This window comes from Seriola lalandi, unplaced genomic scaffold (assembly GCF_002814215.2).
Source record: "Seriola lalandi dorsalis isolate HSWRI2012SDOR001 ecotype SW California unplaced genomic scaffold, Sedor1 jcf7180002053898, whole genome shotgun sequence".
Taxonomy (NCBI): Eukaryota; Metazoa; Chordata; class Actinopteri; order Carangiformes; family Carangidae; genus Seriola; species Seriola lalandi.
Genome location: NW_019524451.1, coordinates 734,139 through 759,383, shown reverse-complemented (window position 1 = coordinate 759,383; position 25,245 = coordinate 734,139). Strand labels below are relative to the sequence as shown.

Genomic DNA, 25,245 nt, shown 5'->3' with positions numbered 1-25,245 from the left:
TGTGCCTCACAGTTGATTCATCTCACAGGAGTGTGAGGTTAAACCGGCTGGAGAGTTTTTGCACTCTGTTGTGATTCTTAAGTTTCTGTCCTTTAAGCTTCCCCTCCCCTCCCCCTCTTCCTTTCTCAAATAACACATCCATCTTCCCTTTGCTTGAAGTTAAAACACTGGGCCAAAACAGAATGGATGTGGATTCACAAGTTACAGTAAAGTGAGAATGACGTTATGGCCTATATGTCAGCCTGATCTTCGGGAACAATATACAATGTGAAACTCCTATAGTTTTTATTATAAGTCGTTAATACAATGAATAAATGTTTAGGACAGTGTGATAACATTAACAATGTAACTAATGAAGCACTGCTGAGCTGAAACTCAATGGGATTTTAAATGCAGGGCAATGTTGCAATACTACCTGTTTTTTAGTCTGCTAAGTAAACATTTGTTTCACAACAAAACAACCAACCCTGGCATGTCTCTGCTGTGTAGTTTCAAGACTCAAAGATTTTAACACACACCCTCCTGTCAGTGGATGCCTGTTGTCTGTCAATAATGATCCTCCCGGTTCCTTATTGTGAGACAGAAGTGTTGTCCACTCTGAGTCAGCAAACCACACCAACATCTGAAAAGGGTTTCCCAGGGTGATTGCAATCATGTTTGCTGTAAAAAAAAAATATATACACAAATTTTGGGAAAACCACCTCATCCATTTGTTTCAATTAGGTCACACATGAAACATAACTTACAGGTCAGGAGATCTCCATCTGCTGTTGTCTTCCTGGTAGACCAGTGTTTTGTTTCTCAGCATGTGGAAATTTACTGGACTTCAGATTTCTATACAGTGATTAACTTTTATGGTTAGCCTTTGCTCTCGGGGCATTGAACACTATGTACCTCTGACTAATAAAAACAAAGAATAAACTTTTATGGCACCTGTGGCAGATATTTACTTATTATCTTGTTATTTGTCAACTCTCAGGTGAAGAGGCAAAATTGAAATCTAATTAAACACTAACATCATGGAAAATTTGGCAAATTCCTTATTTACTGACATACATATTCTTTACACAAACACTTTAGAAAATGACTGATTATTATTTAGTGTGATAAAAGTATGATAATGATGATGATTGTAAACCTTTATTAGACCAGAATATGACTGCATTTTTCTTAGTTTAACCACTCCAACTAAACCAACTAATATGGAGCATACAAAGAATAATTCTTTAGCTGAGTTAATGTTATGACATTTAAAATGGAATTGTTATTTACATAGAATTAAAATACACCAGTCCATCAAGTTTTAGTTTTTTGGTATCTTCAGATTTCTAGTGACAGTCATTTGTAGTTTGTCCACTCACATGACTGATGTGACTCAATGAAAGAAATCAAAAAGCAGAAAAACAGGTTTTATTTAGGCAGAGTGAAGTTCTGAGATCACCAAGGGTAGGCTATGACTAAACTGATGGCCTACATTTTAGTCATCTTGTGGGCCCTACCCATTACGCTCTCACAACTGATGTTGTCTTTTGACTGCTTTTTAAAAAATCTGCTTTCTGTTTTAGTGCTTTACCGTCAAGAGTTAAGAAAGAAAGAGAGAAAGAAAGAAAGAAAGTAAGCAAGAAAAAAAAAATTAACCAAGAAAGAAACAAGAAAAAGTAGACCTCTCCTTCATACTCAAAACTTGCCTAACACCGCGTGCCCGCGTGCGCTGCGCATGTACAGAAATGTCACGCATGTGCGCGAGCCCCGCTGTGACCCGCTCCCGCTGCACACTGGGCGGGCACGATGACGTCCGCAAGGCTGGCAGCAGGCCAGAAGGGGCGGCCCCTGACGTCAGTAGCTTCTCATTCACAAGCACGAGCGTATATAAACGCTTCCCAACGCGCTTAGAGTCAGAAGCTACTCACTGTAAAGTTCATTATAGGCAACCAAACTTCTAAAGAACCGCACCTACCGGATACACTCAAGAAGAGGAAAGGACCAGCTGATATAGTCTTAAAAGTTTTTTTGTTTGTTTGTGTGTTTCGTGTTTTTCTTTCTAAACAAGCAAACCGGAACAAAGGACTCGCCGCTTCAAATATTACTTTGAAACTTTGGCCAGAAGCCTTTTTTCACAACAGTCCAAACTTCTTTTGTCGGGCCTTACACTCTTTATGTATTTGGATTTAATACTTCTATCCCGCTGTCCTACTATGGTCATAATGGAGGTCCCCACCATCGACTGTGCGTCCCTGCGTGGCTTGATGGAGGGCGACGTTCCGGGCTGCCTGCTTCTGGACTGCCGCTCCTTCCTGTCCTTCAACTCGTCCCACATATCGGGCTCTACCAACGTGCGCTTCAGTACTATAGTGCGCAGGAGAGCGAGGGGGGGTCTGGGACTTGAGCACATTGTCCCCAACGAGGACACCAGGAATAGGCTGCTGTCCGGAGAGTACCAGTCCGTGGTGCTGCTTGACGATCGCAGTTTGGACTTAAGCCAGGCGAAGAAAGACGGGACGTTGATGCTTGCTGTTACGGCCCTGTGTCGCGACCCCTGTGGAGCCAGTGTTTTTATTCTTAAAGGTAAGCAAAGAGTGGGTTTCAGAGCCCTACACAATTGTTTTACTGTATCCTAACAACGGTACAACAAATGCAGATTACAGCTGTCACCAAACCATACCAGCTGGTGCTGGGAGTAAACAATGTTCCAAAATAGCCGCTTGAGCAGTTGTCACCTTTTGGAGACCCGTATTTAAATGTGGATGTGTCTCTGTGCTGTCCTGTGATCTGACCTTGACGAATTTACCCTTTTTTGTAGGTGGATTTGACACATTTTCCACTGAGTATCCAGAGATGTGCACCAAACCTTCCCCTCCACAAGGGCTCAGTTTGCCCCTGAGCTCCAGCCATCCCGGTAGTGCAGACCCAAGCTGCAGTCCATGCAATACACCCTTATATGATCAGGTTTGTGTATGTTTATTTTCTATGATCATAGATAGAACTCAACACAAGAACAGAAACTTTTTTTCACTTCCTGATGTTCTGCTATGGAGCTTTTGATGACTGAATGGGTTGTTTCTTTATTTTTCCTCTGTATAGGGGGGTCCTGTGGAGATCTTGCCTTTCCTGTACCTTGGCAGTGCTTACCATGCCTCCAGAAAAGACATGCTGGACATGCTGGGGATCACTGCTTTAATCAACGTCTCTGCCAACTGCCCCAACCACTTTGAGGACTCCTTCCTCTACAAGAGCATCCCTGTTGAGGACAACCACAAAGCCGATATCAGCTCCTGGTTCAACGAGGCGATTGAGTTTATCGGTGAGTGCATCCACTGCTTTTACACCTTTTTACAATCTGTCCACTGCCAAATGTGAGCACCTATCACAGCTGTTACCTCCTGAGCCCGTTGATGGCAGGCAACACAAACCCCCAACCCCCCCCCCCCTTCACTTCACTCTTTGACTCCCGGATTTAAATTTTAAAAAGTTCCCTCCAAAACCGACCAGCTGGCTCAGCACAGGCTCCTCACTCCACCACAATAGTGATTACATCATCGCCACCTCTCAGGCGTAGAAAAAGGGATGCCCCCTTTTAAATGAATCGTGAGGCAGTGGCCCCAAACTAGTTTTGTAGTGGGTAGGATGGCTGGGCTTGAATAGCTCCCTCCACGCCACTCTTTGTTCTGACAGAACAAAAGGCAATTTCTCCTCACTCACTGTCGGCCTTCCTCCCAGATCAATACCCCCAGCAGGGGTCTGTTCCTCTCCTTTGTCCATTCAGACTGCCTCCTTTGGGAATAACCCCCACAGGCTCACACCCTGCACCCCTCTTAACTGTGTTCCTGTGTCTTAATGAGCGCCGTTGAATTTAAATAGCAACAGAAAGTGTTGCAAAGACTTTTGTGCTTGTGGTTTCCTGTGACAGGCTGTGTTGTAACCTTCAGTCTAGATGCCATCACCTCAAAGGTGTTAATGGTGCACTAATCTTGATTTCTCTTCTCTTCACCCCCACAGACTCGGTGAGAAATAAAGGAGGCCGCGTATTTGTGCACTGTCAAGCAGGCATCTCCCGCTCCGCCACCATCTGCCTTGCCTACCTCATGCGGACCAACCGTGTGAAGCTGGACGAGGCCTTTGAGTTTGTCAAGCAGCGCCGCAGCATCATCTCCCCCAACTTCAGCTTCATGGGTCAGCTCCTCCAGTTTGAGTCCCAGGTCCTGGCCTCGTCTACGTGCTCCTCAGAGGCAGGTAGTCCAGCTATTGGCAGCAGCAGCACAGTCTTCAATTTCCCCGTCTCAATCCCTGTACACACCTCAGCTGGTCAGCTGTCATTCCTCCACAGTCCCATCACCACGTCTCCCAGCTGCTGAGGAAAGTGTGGGCAATACAGACTTTGTTTGGACTTGAACTGCACCTCGCCAGTGACTCTACACAGAGCACTGCACAAAACACAGTCCTGATTATGATCCGTTTTTTGGTGATACTGGTATCACTACATAGAATGGGAGCTATTGTTTGGGGTCAGTACATTTGATCTCCATCTCTGTTGGTCAGCCTCATCATTTCAAGGGGAAATTTGCTAACTACCGATAGGCAGTATTGATGTTTAACATCCTAAATGTGAAAGTTATCCACAGTATCCAATCCTGGATGACTTGGGAAATGGCTGAAGATAGTTGAGTTTATTCCTTCAGAGGAAATTATAAGTATCTGAATATTCCTTATTCAAAGGACTTTTATGAAGGCAACTGCTTTTGATAATCACAATCTTTTTTTTTTATTTTTTTTTTAAACTAAACAAAATGGAGAGGGCTGACAGTTGTCTCAGGAATGTTGATATATCCTCCCAAATGTCTAGTTTGCTTTCTGTGCTGGTTAAAGAGAGCAGTATTAACCTGTTGTGCAAAATGGCATAGAAGTTACCCCTTCATTTGACGAACAATGAATGTATACCCCTCTTTTCATGTGGATGTGGCAGAAATATTCATGTTCAGTTTGAGCGTTGAGTGGGGTTGCCAATTCAAACGCAAACACCTGCCTTTCATGACATCATGAAACCATGACGATCCTGACACATTGGGGAAACCGACCATTAAATACCTCATGTTTCTGTACTGTGTACTGCAGCGCTGAGGCAGACAGAACCCCAAAAACTACTAAAATGGGGCCATGTAGTCTTCAGTGACTGCATTCTGACATATTTATTGAACTAAAGTAATATATTTCTTTATCATATCTATTTTTGCATATGTTTGTTTAAATTGTTGTTTTTATACCATTGAATAAATCTCATTTGAATTTTGTACTCAGTTAGATATCTGCTCATTTTTTCCATCTCTCCAATTAACCATGATTTTTATTATTGATTTAATCTGATAATTGATTTATTTTCTCAATTAATTGTTTGCTTAATGAGAAAATAGTAAGGAAAAGGGTCAAGCACAAATTCCCAAAGCCAGTTGACACTCAGATTGCTTGTTATGTCCAGTCCAACAGTCCAAAACACAAGCGAACTTGCAAATATACACATTTTGAATGGAAGCTGTAAAATCTTTAGCATGATTGCTTAAGAATTTCCTACAATTAATCTTTTATCAAAATATTTGCTAACAACTGACTATTAGTTTCAGATAAATAGATATGAAAATATGTTTATTTATTTTGATGCTTATAAGGACTAAAAAGACAACATAGACAGCATTTCATCTTCTAGCATGTCAGAAACATCTTAGTGCCCATCCTTCCCTATTTTGTTCCATGCGATGGAATCCTATCATATATCTGCATAAGGATTTTGCCTACAGAAGAAGCATGATGTCATAGTGTAAGCCATTGTTCGGACCACACTCCCTCTCTACGAACCCATCTGAGGCCAGGGCGACAGCAGGAGGCCTAAAGACTCAGCTAAGGAGCCCTCCCTCTGTGGCCACAATAGGAGCAGCTGCAAGGCGTTTGGGAAAAGTGTGACAACTAAAGAGCTTTCAGGGCTCAGTCAAGCACCAGCCTTGTGTCCTTGCCTCACACACCAATGGGGAGGTGGGGACAGAGACGGCCGTGAAAGGGAAAGGAATATGTTTGGGTTGCAAATTAGCCAAAACATTGGCTGTGACCCTTGATGGGGTGTGAGAAAAAAAGACAAAAAAAAACTTCCTGTAGAGGTGATGATGATGATATCCCAAGGCCTTCATTACAAAGAGCAAAGGTTCAGGGGGAGAAACCCAGAAAGTTTGAGAACACTCTGACTATAAATAAGTGTTCTTCTTACTGATATCCACCTCTTATCTGACAATGTAAATGTTTGTCTATGAAAGAAAACATCAGTAGTGACGATGTGTCTGTGATGAAAGGCTCATTCATTACCTCACCAGCTTCCTCAGAGAAGCTGTCGTTTTGGTGACATATGTGCATCCCCCGCCCCCCACCAGCCCACCCGTCTTTGTGTCTTTAGATTTCCTGTTGTCAGGAGGGAGGTTGGCAGGAGTGTGTGTTCGTGTCTGTGTGTGTGTGTGTGTGTGTGTGTGAAAGTCGTTAGGCATCTTTTATAATCTGACGAGGGTGCTTTGGAGGGGGGGGGGGGGGGGGGGGGTCTGGGTCTGGGACATTAAAGCATTGTGATTTTAAGAGTGCATGTGTGCGAAGTGATCTGTATGTGGTGTGAGACAATGTCAAGAAGCGCTCAGAATGAAGCTCAATCCTGAAACAAGGCTGTTTGTTCATCTTGACTGATTTTTGTAAAGACCAACATTCAATCTTAAATCAGATTGTTTTTATCCCTGTCTTATCATATCCTCACATTTTCAATATGTGTGAGACAGTACTAACTATAACGTCATTTGCCAGTTTCACTATGTTGTCAATTGGCCGTTCCATTTGGCAGCTAAGCTCTGATCCAACTTCAAAGTCATTTTAATTAACACAGTCCTAAAGAAACAAAGATTATATAACGTGTGAGACACTGTTGCCATGACAGGAAGAGAGAAAATCCCACCCCTCCCTAATACATCATCTAGTCTGGATCAAATCTGTGGCAGCTTGTGGTGTTCTCTTAGTTTCCTGTTCCTTTCACACCAGTTATGTGTAACAGACTGACATTTGCATTGAATTCTCTCACACATACAGAATAATCTACCAGGTTAAAGTCCTTTTCTTATTTGGACCTTCAAGTTCAATTAAGCAAGGTTGTTGATATTAACATGGAATCAGATAATACTCCCTGCAATGTGAAAGATTTGCTAGTAACATACTGCTACTATCTAACCGTCATAGCAGTGCCACAGCACTTGATCAGTGTATCGGGAATCATTGGGCAATGTTGTACATTGATTACCAAAGATGGTTTTTTGTTTCACGATGTAATCCACTTATTTGTAGACTGGTAACAATTGTGGCCATAGGGTTTACATTTGGCTCTACAGATGGGTTTGCTTGATCACAAAGCACACATTTGTCTAGCATTACTGAAAAGGAAAAAAAATTTTTTTTTTTTTTGTGTTTTTTCCCTTATTCATGTTGTTTTCATATTATCAAACAAAAACATGTGGGCCATCATGTGTCCTGTGATGTGTTAATAGGACAGAGTTTCCTAAATCTGAGTCATAAAAACCTGATGAGTCGATTGTCAGTCAATATATCAAGACTCATTGCAGTGGGTTTCTTCTGAGTCTTCTCTCTGCCTCTGCATTCCAGTCAAAATTAAAATTGAAACTGTCAGATGTCCGAGGAGGGGGATTTGTTTTTCTAATCAATTTCATACCTCAGGAATGCATCACACCAGCTGTCTTTTCAAGTCACTCTGACGGAAAAAATAATACCGAACATCTAATCACCGTCAATGAGGAAAAGGTTACAGAGGGACATGACCACATACCTGCATAATTTAACCTGACTTCCTCTGGGAACGTGACTGTTGGTCTGATTACTGGGGGTTGCTGAGTAATTACCTCTCACACTTCATCGTACCTTGAAACTAGATTAAGTCTCTCTCTCTCACACACACACACACACACACAACCACACACATCCTTTCTGACACACAGACACGATATCCTGGGTGAGAAGATTTAGTCCACACTTTGATGTCATGGCAGAATACTCACCTGCAGTAAATCTGTAAGAGGATTATGACTGTGATGGGGAGGCATCTGTAACGTCCCGTGGCTGAAGTATTGTAGTGGCTTGTTCTAACCCTTGCATGAACACAGAGTGCACCAGACACACTCACTGGGTTTGTGCCGGATGCCACATCTCATATGGGCATTGTCAAAAACAGAGTCAACATGGAACTTTATTGTAAAGACAGCGATGGTGATTTATGTGATAAGCTCTTTTGCTTCACTGCTGATAAAGAAACCGCTCCTATATCAAGCCTTCTGTATTCAGGACATTCCAGAGCAAAACTCTACCAGAAACCCTGCGAAAGAGGCCAGGACAAGCCGCTGTTGCGTGACAGGAGCCGAGATAAGGTCAGATCTGCGACATGATAGGCAAAGATTTGTACAGCCCAAGGAATGTCAGGACATTATGTATAGCTGTAGTGAAGTGGCTTTTCCTTGCCAGCAGGGCTCCCCTTCCTTTAACAACCCTGTCTGGAATGTCAGACAACAGTGGAAGAGAAACTGTGTTGGCTCTGAAGGTGTGCACTGCTGGCGGACAGGTCATATCATCCAGGGCATCTCCAAAGATGTTTTATGACGTTGATCTCTCATTATTTTCATTGCAGTTCCACCTAGATAAGAGAGTTCTGCTACTATAAAAGTGAGGCATCAATTCTCTAACTCACTTTGCTGTAAATAATCAGAAGTAACAACTTCTGCATATTGGCCGGTAACAACACTCTTCATAAAAATCATCAGATGTTTGAATGATAGCCAGAAGTAAGACACATATCAATCCCCCTAGAGCCTCATTCACCCCGCTGACTCTGAACAGAGCCTGTATTTTTCCACTGACTGGAGGTACGGGTTGTGTTCACAAGCAGAAGTGAGATCCTGTGTGGAGTATTCGAGGAATGTCTGGCATCCTGTCTTCTACCCCAACTGCAGCTCTGAGCATATGATGTCACACCCAAAGAACATATATATGAGCAGATAGAAATCACAAAGTTGCAGGCAGATGTGTTTGGCTGCTAAACTGTATAACATCTGTACTAATATTTGTTTTGATTAAGAAGAGTTTGGCTATAATGAGGGCATCTGTGCAGACTCATTCAGCAAGCAAGGCAAGTTTATCCGGGTTGTGTCAGTGAACCGCGACCTGAAAACGTCATAAACTGCTACCACAAAACCAAATGCTTGCACGCTGTGGTCAAACCCAAGGCAGAAGCTACATATCTCTGATGCAAATAGAGATTATTGACAGTGACGAAAACAACAAACAAGATGAAGAATCTTCCTCATTTGGTGCTAAAGTAATGCAGTAATATTAGAAGCATCATGCATGAATAAATCATTTGAGGACCAGGGGCAAAAGTAAGCATGGGACATGCTGACTCTAAACACTGACCCTTCAGTTTGTATGGATACAAAGGCTGGCTTACAAGCTGCAGCACATCCCACATGACTGAGAAATGATTATGGTCTGACTGGTGGCACTTGCAACATTACAGCAGTTATTTATGAACAAAAAAAAGCTTTAAAAAGACTAAGTATTATAGTGAAGGGAACTGAAGCAGCTTGATAATAAAATACTTTCGTCATGTAGTAAGAGGAAGGATGTTTGTTGATAAGCTGTTTAGCTAAATGTGTCCGTCTTCATTGAGGAATGTGATCTTCCTGTGGTATTAGTGACGACCAAGCTCCGGGACACAGCAACAAGCTGCAGCTGTCCCAGTTTAACAGACAACATGTGTGTGACGTATGTGTATTGTCAGTAGCGTATTTCCTGATTTCACAAATCTGCATTTCACATGTTCCCTTACACTGATGCCTTGCATTTATTCTGTACTTTTACTTCAATAGTTTGACACAACATGTTCTTGTGCGAAAATGTAGACCATCATTTTTCTGTTGATGTTCGACTGGTGAAGGTTTGCTGTGGTGACAAAAGAGAGGATCTCCTTAAAATGTATGATTGATTTATGAAATCTGTGTATATGGATATACTGAGCTGTGTAGTTTAGCAGTGATGTGCAGGGAACTACAGTTGCAGACTGGAGTTTCAGGAGTTAACCTATGACAGCAGGCTCAAGTGAATGGATCAAATGTGTTTTGAACACACAGTCAGTCAAGCGCATCACATTCGGACACATCCTGTGGAAGGATTCCTCACACTGAGCAACGTCTCCTTCCAAGTTCACTGAGTGAGAGCGCCATCTTATGGAAGACACTGTGTGTTACCAATGACATAAATATCTTCCATAATGGGAATGAACAGAAAGTACAGTCTGCACAAAAGTTCTCTCATTTAGAAGCATTCTGGCTGTTTCACTCAGGCAGCAATGCAACAGTCCAGTTTGATTACACAATCAATTTTTTATATTGACTTCATCACCGAGTGGCCAGAAACCTGTAGGTGGATCAATTCTCAGTATCTTTGTTGGAGCTGAAGAGGTTGTGAAATGATCAGTGTGAGTGTGGAAAAATCAACAGCCTGCAGTCAAACACAGATACACATTTCAGGAGTGGGACCAGGGGATGTTAGGTTGACCTCATGGTCTTTCTGCTAATGTTTTCATATCAGCTATTCAGATTTAAACTAAAATACCCTGAGCCAATAGATGAAAACTGCTGAGCTGAGCTGGATAATTAGAGAGACAGGATAGACCGCTATTGGTCAGACTCCACTGATTCTGATTCAAATTGATGACTTTTGACCAGTACTGTTAATAAATAACACTGCTGATGGAAGGGCTGCAACCAGCATTTTAGAGGGAAATGTAACCACTTGAGTAATCTATAGGCCTATTCATTGACACATAAGAAAAGAAGTTAATGATCAACTGCAACATTGGTGTTTTTTTCTGCTGAATAAATGCTGATAACATTTAGATTAAAAGTTTTAATGTAATGAGCAATAGACCATTTTCATCTTCCATGACAGAGCAGAAAAGGCTCAGATGTTTTTAATAACACTGATAATGGCTGCATTCCTTGCAGACATATCAACTGGAGGGCCAGACTATTGTGGCTTCACACTTATGGCTTACTGGGACGCAGGGCCATTATATTTATTATTTACAAGTCAAAATGTCTGAAAGCACAGTTTAATCCTGACACGTCTTTTTGGGGATTCTTGCAGTGGGCTGTTTGACTCCTTTAAAACAATAGGCCTGTTTCACAGCAGACAAAGCACAGGTGTTACTAATAACATTAACGATAGCTGTTGTAGTCAAGTGTCTGTGACAGTGAGCCAGCATGCACAACACTGGTGGAATGTAACTCAACACTTTTAGCCTACTCAAGTACTTGAGGTACTTTTAGCCTTCATTTTATTCTTTGCAGCATGGGTAATTTCAGCATGAAATATTGTATTTTATTACATTAATTCGAGAGCTGTAAGGTACAAAACATATGATTACTTCATAAATGTAATTCATTAGTATTGATAAAAATACTAGCTCCTCCTTGAGTTGCTACAACGTTAAAATTTTGGCTAATAAAACATTTACTTAATTATCTCACAACTAATGGGTAGCAATTCTTCATTATGAGTACTCTTACTCTCGCTATTTTTAGTATACTTTTCATTAAATACTTATGTACTTTTACTCAACTAGCCTATATTGAATGCAGTACTTTTAGCGTAGTGATAGAGTAATAGAGGTATTGCCACTTTAACTTAAGTAAAGCATCTGAGAAACTCTTCCTTCACTGATTCATAATTTCAACATTTTCATTGGATGCAAAATAAGTAAACGCCCTTGAGTGCAGGATGAGTCATCAAAAGTTTGAATCCGTTTTACAGGAAGAGAAAATACATGGATTTTTAAACATATATTTGGCATATATCACGAGATAAATGAGCAATTAACACGAGGACACAGGATTAAAACAGGGGAAATTTATTTTTCATTTCAATCTTATTATTTACTACTGCCTTTTTAAGAAGTTGGTAAGAGGAAGAGGGGAACTTGAGCTTACCAAACGAACTAATGTTTAATGTTTCTATTTGAGTGTTATCGACCTTTTTGCCAGACCTTAAGAGCAAATAAAGATATTTTTCGAAACATCAGTGCTGTGAACACCCCTCAAGGACAGGACAGGAATATTACCGTGCACGCCCCCCTTACCTTTTTTAGAAACTGCGGTTGTGGGCTGAAACAAAAGTCACCAGTCTTTCCCGCCACAGTCATGTTTATATTTAACGGTCCGAGGTGTGGATAAACACACACACACACACACACACACACACACACACACACACACACTTCCCCACGTGCCAACGTCCTTTCCTCTCAGGTTGGATTTTATTGGGCAGAATAAAGAGATAACAATAGACACGTGCTCATGTTTACACATCTTCAAATTTCAGGCGGGCTTTGCTCTTGTTACTAAAACACCACAGTTACAGAAAGACTGACGTTACGAATAAGACCAGCCACACCAGAGTAGACTATCAAAGTAAGCTTTATTAAGCTCGTCATTTTACTACGAAGTGGAGACGCTTTTTATTCGCAACAACATGGGAAATAATCAGTCTTCAAACCAGTGCACTTCCTTTAGTTTTTGCAATTTGCCTCCTTCCAACAAAGACAAGAAAGTCAGCCACAGCAATGAGGGTAAGTCATTCGTTCTGCTATTTTCTTAAACCTGCTATTTTTCTCAGTATCTATTTTTTTTTTTTAAAATAAAGCTGTTATAAACAACTTAAAAATAATAGCAATAGACTGGTCCAAGGGTACAAGCTGATATACCCTGAGACTAACTATCAGGGGAATATGGGAAACATTACAGCAAAGCGTAAATAATTGATAACAAATAACATCATTATTGGTCAATGGCTGCTCTAACCTGACTATTGAATGTTAGAAATAGTACTGTTATTATATTTTCCTATTACAGTGTTATTTTACTGACCTTTGTCAGAGTCCTCCCCAGGACTTAACTTTAAATTGATACGAAAGGACACACTTATAAGCTAATAGGCCTATGCTATAACTTTAACAGACTGATGCAGATCTATATCTTTACTGTGAGCTCCAACCTCCATCTGTCTGATGATGAGTTGTCATATTTGAAGTCTTCCACATATAAGGTACAAGGTAAAATTCACTGTCACTCTCTCCATATACAATATTCAGTATACAGGGAAATTAAATTTTATTTCATCAGTGCTACAGTTTACAAAATAAGAATAAATACATACAAAAAAACAAAACAAGTACAACCACAGTCAAGTGCAGGTGGTATGAAGTTGAGCACAGTCATATGAATGAACGGTGCCATCACACATGTCAAAATGTAACTAATAACAACTGGTATCACATTTTACCATTTGCTCCATTGTTGAGACCGATTTTATTGCACAAATATCTGCTCCTGAACCAGTTTCTGTTAAGTCGTACCACATCTTATATTAATTAAACTGTTATTTGTTGTTTCAGACAGACAGGAAATGCCTGTCGCTCATTTGCTGCTGCACTGAGCCCTGTGTGGCTGAGAGAGGTTCACAGAGGCCTCTGATGATGTCATAGCTTTCCCAGGCTCCTGCAGGGTGATGGGAAAAAAAAGACAAAATGGTTGTGAAAATAGAAAAAGGAAGTCACTAGACAAGAACCAATGTAATCTAGAAGGAAAGAAAACAAACAAAATTCTGTCAAACCTTTGGACACGCCCTTACTATCTATTCATTTGTACACCTAGACTTTTACATGAAGTTTTCACATTATACAAACACTTATTTTGCTTCAATGCTGACATGTCCTTACTTACTTAAGCTGTTTATGATAACAACAGTGTATAATGTTCAAACCAACCAAAATAGCACATTTAATGTGGTCGGTTATAGCTTCTCAAGGGAAAATCTCTTTTCAGACCCTGGATCTATAAGGATTCAGGGCGTTGCTCAAGGGCACTTCAGGATCTTAAAATAGGATAATTACTTTGTGCTTTGATGAATCTAATATAATCTCCATTTGTATTGATTGCTCTAATGTTCCATTCTTTTTCAGCTTATGTTTTAAATGTATGCTGACTGACCCATTGAAAGTCATTCTTTTCATACATACCAATATACGTCACTAGGTGGCAGCACTAACTTACATTGACATCACAAAGTATGGAGGGGGCAATAGAGAGCTCAGCTCTTCATGATCTGACTTTGGCAAGTAAGAGGATGAGTTCATTGGATTATCGTAGCCACGCTAAAATACATCTTCCATCATTTGTTCTCCCTCTATTATGTCACGGCATAAAACACTGAACATTGTTTCTATTTAAACATCCATTGTACAAATGTAAACTCACAATCTGTGAAGCAACAGTGTATGTTTACTCTGTGGTTCAGTGGAAGTGGTTGCTTATGTCTTGCTGCCTAAAGCAACAGGTGTGGTTGTGTAATGTCGAAAGTCTGTTCCTATAGGCTATTTGAAGCTACAGCAGGGCCTGTCTTTGAAGAGTACTGGCGCTTATTATATATGTCAGAGCTCTTCGTCAGCGTTGCTTGGCACTCGCTCCTTCAGCCGTGATGTCAGCAGAAGACCTGATACCATCAGACAGACTGAATGTTTTAAAGGAGGATGAGAATGGAGAGCAGAGTTGCTCTGGTGAAAACCGGAGTATAGAATTTCGGGCCCGGCTTGATCTGTTACACAAGGATCCATCATCTTGACTGCTTCATCTGTTGTTTTCAGATTACATCTTTGCTTAGTTTGTCCCGTGTTGCGTAAAGTATCTGTAATGTCCATCTGAATGTGTGGGAAGTAAAATAAGGATGGGTGTGTGAGAGAGAGTATGACCTTGGCCACTTCTCTCACATGTGATGAGGCCCTTGGGTGGCATAAGGGGAGGCAGTTAAACATTCAGCACCATCTTAATTATTCAAGACTGCTCGGCTGCGTGCATGTAAGTGTGTTTAAGTGTGCGAGTGTGTGTCTTTATGTGTCTGACAAAGAGAGAGAGAGAGAAAGACGAGAGAAAGAAAATGAGACACATAATCATTTTATCAATAATATTCACCGGACATATATATATATATCATCTATTAAATATCTTTTCAGATGGAGAGTCTATAAGTTGATTTAAATTTAATGCACAGGTCATGGCATTTCTTCAGCTTTTTCTCTTATTGCAGCTGAGGGTAATTTTGTCCATGGAGCAATATCCTTAGCAATTCAGAGATGATGGTAATTATTGATTGTGATTATTATTATCATTATAGTGACATAGTAACATGTTTTATCCAACCAAAACCCCAAACCCAAAGGTTTTCAGTTTGCAGAAAGCAGTGAAAAGCAGCACATACTCACTTTTCAAGGAGCTGGATTAAAATATTTAGCATTTTTGCTTGATAAATGATTTAAAAGATTAATCAATCATCCCAATTTAGCCAGTTGATTTTATAATTGTGTTAGCCCTAATTATTATTATTACTCCTGATTTTGTTTTCCCAAAGCAGCCTTATTTTCAGTAGGGCTTATAATGCAGTGCAAGAAAACCACTCTCCGTCTTCCATGGACTGTGGAGAATAGTGGCTCAGAGTCTCTCATCCGATCCAACCTGAACTGTGTGCAGCTTAAAGTCTGGCAACAGACCCCAGATCTTCCTTATCGCAATCTCAGCTTCCTCATCTGAAGTTATAGTTCAGTAACGTTTCCTCCCCATTTTGCCTCTTGTCTTGTCTCCTCACTTCCAAACAGGGGACAGAGTTCGGAATCCCTAGAACTGAGCCGGATGTTGCCCATAAAACTTGGGCCTAATGTGTGGAAGCACCTGAAAATGCTATTATAGAGACAGAAGAACAATTGCTGACAAAGGCAGCTTATAAGTTGTGAGTCAGATTCACTGTAATATAACCTGTTTTTGAAAGTCTTGAGCTCAGTCTCATAATATCCCACTGATTCACACAGAAAAACGGGAGAACAAGCTGCACTCGAAGTGATAATGGACATGCTGCATTTTTGACCCTGTATTGCTTCTTGTTGTTAAGTCCTCTGAGATATTAGATACACTTTAGGAAAGGAAGTTCTCATATTTACAAGTTCCATAAATAGCCCCGTCACCCAGCACTGTCAGTATATCAGTGTCCCGTCCGAAGCGGGGGCCCCGCAGAAGTTTCCCACACGTGTCACAGGCCACTGTCATGACAAGAGATCGAAAGAGAGGCTGAAGTGGGCAGGGGAATGGGAGGGAGGGAAGATTAGCTTTAAGGAGAGGGAAAAAATAATGAGTATGATAAATACAAGCCTATCTCATGTTAGAAAGAGACAGAAGTTAACACAAAGGGCTTGGATGATGGTTGACCCAATGGCAGCAGAGGGACGTGGAGAGCGGGAAAAGGGGCACAGATGGGCGGAAGCACTCAGCAGTGTAGAAGTGTTAAAGGTGAACCAAGTGTCTATGAAACTGACCCCGATGTTTCCCCCTCTTCAAATCAAATGTGAGGGTTATGTAACTGGGTGTTTATGGCACCCGGAGCTCTAGGCCTAGCTGTTTACCTGTTTGAACGTATTGGCTGCATACTGTACATTGTAATGTCTCAAAGTGTCCTGGACATGAGATCAGCTTACAGGCTTCCCACTGGCTCATGTCCTTCCACGACAGTGGTCTTTGATGTCTGGTATGTAGTGTGTCTATGAAGTGAGCCTCCAGATAGCGGGTAGTGTCCAATCCAACACATTCCAAGTTCCCTAGATTTCAATGGCGCTGGATGTAACTGCTGCATTTAAACGTTGCATACTGGTGACCGTCCTTATCTATGGCCTTAGATTAAAGAAAAGCAAGTCACAAATTATGGGTCATTATTTTGTCGGATATATCAACACCCAGTCTGTTTTTCTGAATATTTTTTATTCAGACACGTAAGTTTACTTTGAATGAAGCAGACCAGAACTCTCTGATTTGGCCCTCGAGTCCATCAACCCCATCAATCGTCTGTCTCATATTGCTATTAAAAAAACACCAACAACGATTTTGTAATTCTCAAAAAATTAAATTTCCAGTCCCTTTTCTTCCATGTAAGAAAATACTTTTGGTGTTGGAATTAAACTGGCTTGGCCAAAACAAGCTGATCTGAATCATAGGAAAACAACCTGGTTGTTTGCCTCTGATCTGTCTCTGTTGCTGCAAGTCAGTCGTGATGAAGAACTGCTTTTCCATGTACATTGCGTATTTTCTGTATTCACTGTCTGGGGATGTAATGGTCACATGGAAGCACTGCTAATTTTCTGCTTGTGCTTTCTCATTTTCTGACAATTTCCTCTATTTGAACAGTAGTGACAGTAATAGTTGTACGCCCATGAAGAAGAGAAGCCTGAATCCTTGATACAAAGAAATGCATAGGATCTCATTTCATTTGTGAATGACTCCCCACAAATGTGTTGTCCTGTATATGTCACTCTCAGACCGTCAGAATTCGTGACAGTGATCCTGAAGTAATGCCTCAGGTAGCAGGGAAGGAGGAAGCCTGGATGTGCTCAGTGAAGGGCATCTGTCCAGAACAGCAGAGGAGTCAGTACACACCTCAGCTTCAAGTTGCTCCATGGGAACCAGGCTTGGATGGCAGCTGTTTCCCTGGAGACCTGGACTAACAGGACCTGCTCTCTAATTACCTACGCCCACCCATGTCAGCAGCAAGGCAGGGAGCATGCCTCAGCTCAAGACCCTTAGCACAGATACAACAAACATCTCTTTGATTTCATGTTGCCACTTTGTTCTTAAAGAGTCTGTGGAAGAAAGATGCATAAAGGCAAAAGGGCAGCAGCCGAGCACATGGAAACTGGAAAGGAAACGACACAGGCGTTCTGGATACAATGCTGGCGTGACTGTAGAGCTAAGATGACAGGTAAAATGCTGAAAACAAAGTGCTGAAATTCTTCTTTCACTGAAGACAGAACTGACTCTTCTTTCAGCACGTCAGACCTTGGACTTGCAACGGAGGCCAGCAAGCACTGAACATGTTAGTGACATTATGTCAGCTAATGAAATTCCAGCATGGCTTTTCCCATTCAAGTCAGAGGACATGAGTGTTGGCATGCTACATGAAGTGAGGCAACACACTAAAGCTTAAGCAAAAAGAGCTGCGGGCCTTGAAATCGCCCTTGACACAAAAAAGAACAGTACATTATTGCTGGACCTGCTGGTACACTGCTGCTAGTGGCTTGAATGTCTTTAATGACAGTTGACATGAGTGACTCATGCACCCAGAGCTCTGGAAGGAGAGGCTCATCTTATGTCCCCCAGAGTGTCAATTATATGTCCTTCATAGAGATGCACAGTCCATTGGAGAACAAAAATGGCTTTGTGTTACAGCCTCTGTTTTAGTTTAGTTTAGTTTCAGAAGTTAATTTGCTTTTGATCTGAGGATCTGTGTTTGGAGGTGAGCCATGGTTGGAGTACAGAAACCGTGATGAAATCTTGTAACTAATAAGGATCTATCAGCAGCCATAAGATAAAACCAATGGGAGTTACATGTTTTGATAACATGTAACACCCATGCCAATAAATTCTGCACTGACAGGAACAACAAAGTAACTTCCATGACCTTTGACTCTTTGTCCAGTCTGATTTTTCTGCCTTCTATGGAAAATTTGTAGCTAGACAGTGTGTGCCACTCAAAATCTCAAGAGAGGGGCAGAGAAAGGGCAACTGGTAGAAAAACATTTGACAGAAAGGCTACAGTTGCAGTAGGTAACCGTACTTACTGTCTCAACTGCAGAGGAATGAATGGAAAGAGAGGAGCTTTGAAAGGAAATATCTATTATGTAATGTTGTACCTGGAGCTCTCTATCCCTATATGCCCTTTCCTTTGAGACTGAGAGACAAAGCGATCACACACTAATGGTCAGCATATAATATGACAGCTGCTGGCTGTTGTTCTTGAACTTCTTTCACTTCGTGGAAACACTGGAATCTTTTCTTGAACCGAGATTTTGTCCAAGCCTGTTGTTGAAAGTGGGCTTAGATGTATTTCAGCATACTGATGACTACACAGTGTAATAATAGCTAAGGCATTTTGTGTCATAACCCCAGGGCCCTCAGTGGGTCAATCAGCCCTTTGCAGTCAAGATATAAATCACCAGGGGGACTGGCAGTGTGTGAACATTTTGTTACTTCTAGCAACATGTAGGAAATATTTAGATCTGTAATTATTTGATTTTGGAAAAGTACCAGATGAGAGTGAAATGCTTTACGTCACATTTTTAATTCTCAGCTGTTGTTCTTGCTTGTGATAGTTATTCCATGATGTAATTTGGAGTTTGCAGAGGAAATTCTTTACATAAAAAATTATTGCGTATGTTGGGTGAGTATTTATTGCTTTTTAATTACCCCTGAGTGTCTTTAAAAAAAAAAAAACTCGCACTATAATACAGTTCACATTAGAGTACAACAGTGAAAACCCAGTTCCACTTCTCTGGAACATTAACTTTAATAAACTGCTGTCTTAGCTGCAGTGAAAAATTATATTACATGACCAACACATGAAAGGGGAGCAACATAAAGAAATTCATTAAATGGTAAAATGGTTCTAGCTGAAAAGCCCCAAACTGAGCTGCTCAGCAGTTCCTCAAAACCACTTGCGTTTCTCTAATGAGATTTTGGATTCTTCTCCGAGTATTTGAGAGTGAAGCAATTTCGAGGTTAGAATTTGGGAGCTTGGAGGCAAATTTTGACAAGCCTTAAGTTGCTTTCGAAGCTATTTCCTTTTGTACCGTGTTATAAATTCTAATGATGTTAACAGGCTTAATTGGGATCTTCTTAACTATAGGTTTGTTGTTTAATACACACCGCAAGAATTCACTGCTTGCCCCCAGTACGCCTGACAGGATTACTGTGAATATGGCACAAGACTTTTTATAACTGCAGTCCAGCAGTGAAATACTGTGGGTCAACAACATCCATCCCGCCTTCATAATATTGTCCCGCAAAAACACATTTATGCTGTTACACACACACCAACATAAAACGCCTTCCATATTTACCTACCCCTCTCTTTATTTAGTGTTATATACCTCTCGTCTTTACAAAGCTCACTTTTATTTTTATCCGTTTTTGAAGAATGATAAAAAATATATGGCTTTACCTTGTAAATTTTAATGCTGGGTCAGAATGTCTATTTCTGGAAAGTGCCCTGACAGACTGTGTTGAGCGATCCTGCTGCTGTTTGTGTGGAGTCATGTTAGAGATGACAAAGACCTTGACATGGACACCAGTTAGGACTTTCCTGTTCCTCTTCGCCCAGAAACTGGACACCAGTCAGAGCTGTGATTAGTCCCCTGACAATTGCATGACTCTGAATTTTCCACTACATTAAACATGCTACTGTTGAGTCACTGTTTAAAAAGATGAAAGAAAAAGGAACAAATGAAGATTGAATTCTTGTGTGGAACAATGTTTGTCCTTGTGAATCACAGTTATGAAGACTGATTGCCCCATCTCATAAAACAAGACATTATGGATCATGCATTAGGTAATACCTTCATCTTGCCACAGACTTAAGATGCACTTAAGAAGCCACTATGCAAAAGGCTAGAAGAACTTGGCTGTGTTGTTCTAGGCCAAGAGTATTTCCTGCATCTCCTTCAGTGGTGCATCCGCTCCTCATCCCAGAGAACACTAAGACAATAGAACAGATGGAGGAAGAACACTGTCCGTGCATCTGGTTTAATGCATTGAAAGGCCATTTTTAGCACGTCTCCCACTGACAGAGAGGCCTAAAACAACATTTTAGTGGAGCTGTGCCACTGTTTCATGTTCCACTACTGCAAACCAAAAATGTAGTTCTTTATAGAAAAGTGCAACATTGATTTATTGACAGTTTAGTATACTTTAAAATGTTTTATAACAGTAGTAAATGAATTTTCTCAATGCCACCCACTATCTTCTTCCATTGTGCTAGAGTAGCAGGGGTCATTTAATGTCAGAGGCTGACATGTTACGTAATGTCATGATTTAGACTCCTTCAATGGAAAATGAATCAGGAAATTTCCCCATATCAGAGTCAATATCTCTGTCCATTATCATTATCACTATTAACATTACCATGGACATGTGCCATGTGGACACAATGTCCCCTCTTCAATGGCAGCTGGGGAATTTTGTCTCGTGTCGTCCACTTATCTGGACCCCCATGTTTCCTGTCATTTTGGCCAATAACTTGTAAACCATGATGGCTAATGATCGCAACTTGCTGTAGATGCACGGACGTTTATTCGTGACCTTGGAAAACAGTATTTTGCAAAAACAACTTAATGTGCACTTACTTGTTTTGTTGTAGAGTTTCCTCTGTTGTGATGAAGATACTGAGTTACTAAAAAACTGTTTCCATGACAACTGAGCAAACTCCAAAGACCATGAGATGTGAAAAAATAGAAAGATGCTTCTTTCTCATATAAAATATTATAGCATGATAACAATGTTAAGATGTAGAAGATTTACAGTGATACAGTGAATCAAGTGAATTCACTTTCTCCATGAGCTTGAACCTGACTAATGGCTGCTTGAGGCGATATTGTGGATTATAAACTGATTGAGAAGTGGTGGGATGGTTTGAAATGCTTTTTGCAAGAGGATTATTTCTTGGGTCTAAAATTAGCAGTTTTCTGCTCGTCATGTTGTCGACACAAAGTGAGGAATAAGGAATCATTTTAATTGTTTGATGAAAACAACCCAAAGCCCTGAAAAAAAAACTTCATTATGGAGTGAACATGAGTAAAATGTTATACACTCGATTGTCAAATTTCTGCATTACAGTGCAGCGTTCATACCAGCGGCAGTGCTTTGTTTTCCCAATTTACACCATTTGCTGGTGATTCACTTCTCAGTGGTGTTTTTAATTTACTGAAATCTGAAATTGCAGAAGTGAAACCAAGCATGCATGCATTTTGTCTGCTAAAGGCTGCCACAGCATTCAGTCTCATGATCTGAGGATTTTGGAAATTAAAACAATCTGTGAGGGCACCGAACACATGGCAAGAACTCCCCCTAAAATGGCTCCAATTAAAGGCAAATGCTGCACTCTTGTTTTGTCTTGATAAAGAAAAAAAAACCCTTTTCAACTCACTAAGCCTCATCATCTTTGTGAGGGACTTTTTACTGATACAACGGTTTTGGCAATAGTCGAACTCATACTGCGTTTTTTGAAAAGCAGGTGCTTGACTCCAATGGCCTGTTAAGACAGGAGCACATATTGAAAACAGATGTGAAAGTGCTGTAGTAGAAAACAGCGCTTGAACAAAAAGAGGTGACCAGAAAAACATTGTTGTATGAATGTGGCTCATTGTACTGGCCCATGTGTGTTTGATGGAGATGGTTGTGTTCACATTGAAGGTGGGTATGACTCACTTCATCCATTAGATCAGTGACTGGGGTTTGGACAGGAGCCCTCCCCTGATACTGAGACCACCACATTCAAACCCTCCCAAACAGCCATCTGCTCAGCATTTCTACACTGCCTTTGAATCTTTAAAGAGAATTAAAATACTGCAAATGTAACACTTTGCTGTCCAAGGACCAATCACTGCGCTGCTCTGCATGGCAGTAGTCACATTGCTGTAGGCCAAGTTTCCTTGAGCAAACGAGGCATGTCTGTCCTGTTTCTCTGGAAATAACTTTATTTGCTGTAGGGGCTCTCGTGAGAATCGCTGCATCACTGATGCTTGACACCCAAAAGGGGGGACAGTAAACATTATGGTTCATGCTAGAGCGAAGACTTCCCGTTTGCATCCAATTAAATAAAAATAGATACAGCTTTCTTACAGTGTGTTGTACAGTATGACCTTCACCTAGTTTTGTTGGTGTAAATCACATCTCTGGACCAAACATGTTCATCACACTAGCAGCCTGTTCAAGGTGGAAATGTTGCACCCTCATTCTTTCTCGCCGTTCGGTATACAAGGTACAGAAGGGACATGGACGCCGACGTTCGACGACGCGCCTCTGATTATTGAACACCAGCATGCTATCTAAAGTCACACACTGGAGCGCCATCAAGCCAGCTTTGTATGGTTCAGCATAAACAAGCATAATGAGGGGTCCCCTTACTGGCACTATAGCAGGATCTCTGTTTAAAAGTGGCTACTGACTAATCACACTAAAATCTTAAGTGTTTGCCAGGATGTGTGGCTCACTATTGCAGCAGGAAAGGGAAAAACCTAGATTGAAGTTATGCCAAGTTGAATTTCTTTCGGTAAATAAGTGGTCAGACTGTCGATGAAGGCTCTTTCTCAGTTGGTCTCCAAGAAAACTTCCAAGAAGATCAGACTGATACTGTATATCTGTGTTAACAGCATCCAGGAGTCAGGACTGAGGATGATGCTGAGTTGTGAGAATGAGTATGAGTATTAAGAAGGCTGCTGACACGCTCTCTAAACTACTGCGTTTTGTTTAACATTCCACCGTCCGCAGACTATCTGAATGTACTTAGTGAGGCCAGACTGCGTTCAGAGAGTTATATATGCATATACAGTACCTCAAAGATGAAATATGCTTGTCATAGTTCATCTTTGATGGGCTGTAGCATATTTTAGAATTGTCTGCTACTGAAAATCGCCACAAGAAGTCATTTAATCTCCCATTTTGAGATATAGACTTATTCACCTTTTTGCCCAGAGTTTGATACCACTCTCATGTCTCTGTTGTCAATATTTGAAGCTACACCCAGCGGCCGGTTAGCTTAGCTTAGCATAAAGACTGGAAACAAGGGGAAACGGCTAGCTTGCTTGTATGATCCGTATGAGAACAAATTGTTAAATATGATATGTTGTGGTTTTGTTAGGGTGATGTACTGGACTATTTCTTGGTCGGGGGCAGTGACTTTCTGGAGTCTTGTCGTAACCCAAAGCAAAACTACAACTTATTGTTTTTAAACTTTGAATTTTGTGTCTATTAAACAAATGAAATATAATGTGTTAATTTGTGAGCAGTAGAGGTGCTAGCAGGTGGATTTTGCTACCTCTGGACACAGTCAAGCTAGCCGTTTCCCCTTTTCCAGTCTCTATGCTAAGATAACAGGCTTCTGCCTCCAGCTGCATATTACCAAACTGATATGAGAGTGGAATTGATCTACTCATTTGACACTCTGCAAGAAAGTAAATAAGTGTATTTCCAAAAGACATACATTAGACATTTTTTGTAATGTTGAATATTTCTGTAGACATCCAACAGTGGCTTAAATTATTGTGCCGAAAATAATCCTGAAAATACAGTTCCTTTCCTTTGGAATAAAATCAGCCCAGTAATCATGCTTTCATTAGCACCCCATAGTCTGCGCTCAGGCAGTAAAGCAAGCATCAGGGGAAGCAGCACTTGTTACTGCTGCTCTGCTGTGTTTACAGGGAGGGCTTGATTGCAGACTCCATCGCAGCCTCATATTCACTTCCTGTGTTAATCCCCTTTGCCACTGCAGCTTTTTCTTTCGGAGGCAATGGCGAGGGCGTGGGGGGAATTTCACTTCTGCTTCGCTTCACCCCAAACACCATTCACCCAAGACTCACACAAGGAGCCACCATATCCTGCTAAAACAAACAGCATTGAGGGGGTAGAAACAAACGCTTTTGTCTCTGAGTTATATTTAGTCCCAGCCTGCCTTCACCCAAACGCCATCTCTCACGAGACTTATTTGCCCTGATATTGAATTAGATCATATATGACTGTTGGTGGCTGCAGAAACCCAGAAGCACTTTTCCTGTGATACGGATCATAACAGCATTGTAAACATGCACTCATGAGCCAGAGATTAATCTGTTAATAATTCAGTCATATGTTTAACAATTGGTCAAAATCTGGACATTACATTGACGTCAAGGAGGAATAACTAGCACACATCAACGTTTTCATGCTTTCTCATCTCTTAACCAGCAGGCTTTGTTCAGAATATTTGACACACAGCTGCTGTAACGCTTCAGGCCTCTCTAATTCTCCACTATGGGAGATACGCCGTCCCGGCACTCCCTTCTCTAATGGTCTCAGTCCTGCAAACCCTGCAGGCCATGGCTCCTCAGAGAGCGGTGTGGTCCAGAAGACAGGAAACAGCTTGAGAGAAGCCCAGCAGTCAAGGCTATGGGAGGGCAGAGGATAGGGTGGGAAAAAGGGGGATTTCCTCATATGGCGCTCTGGACTTTCATCAAATGTGTGAATACGTGATTCATTTGTTGATCACCTCCTTCTGATG

At 41.1% G+C, this 25,245-nt stretch overlaps 2 protein-coding genes across 3 annotated transcripts in view; both read left to right on the top strand.

Annotated features, from left to right (window-relative positions):
* Positions 1–1,903: 1,903 nt before the first annotated feature.
* Positions 1,904–5,287, top strand: dusp1 (dual specificity phosphatase 1). Of its 2 annotated transcripts, none has more exons than XM_087172900.1 (4): positions 1,904–2,565; positions 2,801–2,952; positions 3,082–3,301; positions 3,997–5,287. In XM_087172900.1, the coding sequence occupies exons 1-4, from the start codon at positions 2,157–2,159 to the stop codon at positions 4,350–4,352; spliced, it is 1,137 nt and encodes a 378-aa protein (XP_087029026.1). In that variant the 5' UTR covers positions 1,904–2,156; the 3' UTR covers positions 4,353–5,287. The 2 variants fall into 2 exon arrangements, with proteins under 2 accessions (XP_087029026.1, XP_023257947.1); XM_023402179.2 differs by having other exon boundaries at positions 1,905–2,565; positions 2,801–2,946.
* Positions 5,288–12,430: 7,143 nt separating this feature from the next.
* neurl1b (neuralized E3 ubiquitin protein ligase 1B) overlaps positions 12,431–25,245 on the top strand; it is a 23,099-nt gene continuing 10,284 nt past the window's right edge. Inside the window, exon 1 of the mRNA XM_087172899.1 lies at positions 12,431–12,697. Coding sequence (XP_087029025.1) covers positions 12,601–12,697 — 97 coding nt within the window. The 5' untranslated portion in view covers positions 12,431–12,600. The remainder of the gene's footprint in view (positions 12,698–25,245) is intronic.

What these genes read in the sequence shown, in the direction of transcription:
- dusp1 (XM_087172900.1), top strand. Translation starts at nt 2,157, where the DNA reads ATGTATTTGGATTTAATACTTCTATCCCGCTGTCCTACTATGGTCATA. An exon ending in CAGTGTTTTTATTCTTAAAG is followed by an intron (nt 2,566 to 2,800) that starts GTAAGCAAAGAG and finishes CCTTTTTTGTAG; the next exon opens with GTGGATTTGACACATTTTCC. An exon ending in CCTTATATGATCAGGTTTGT is followed by an intron (nt 2,953 to 3,081) that starts GTATGTTTATTT and finishes TCCTCTGTATAG; the next exon opens with GGGGGTCCTGTGGAGATCTT.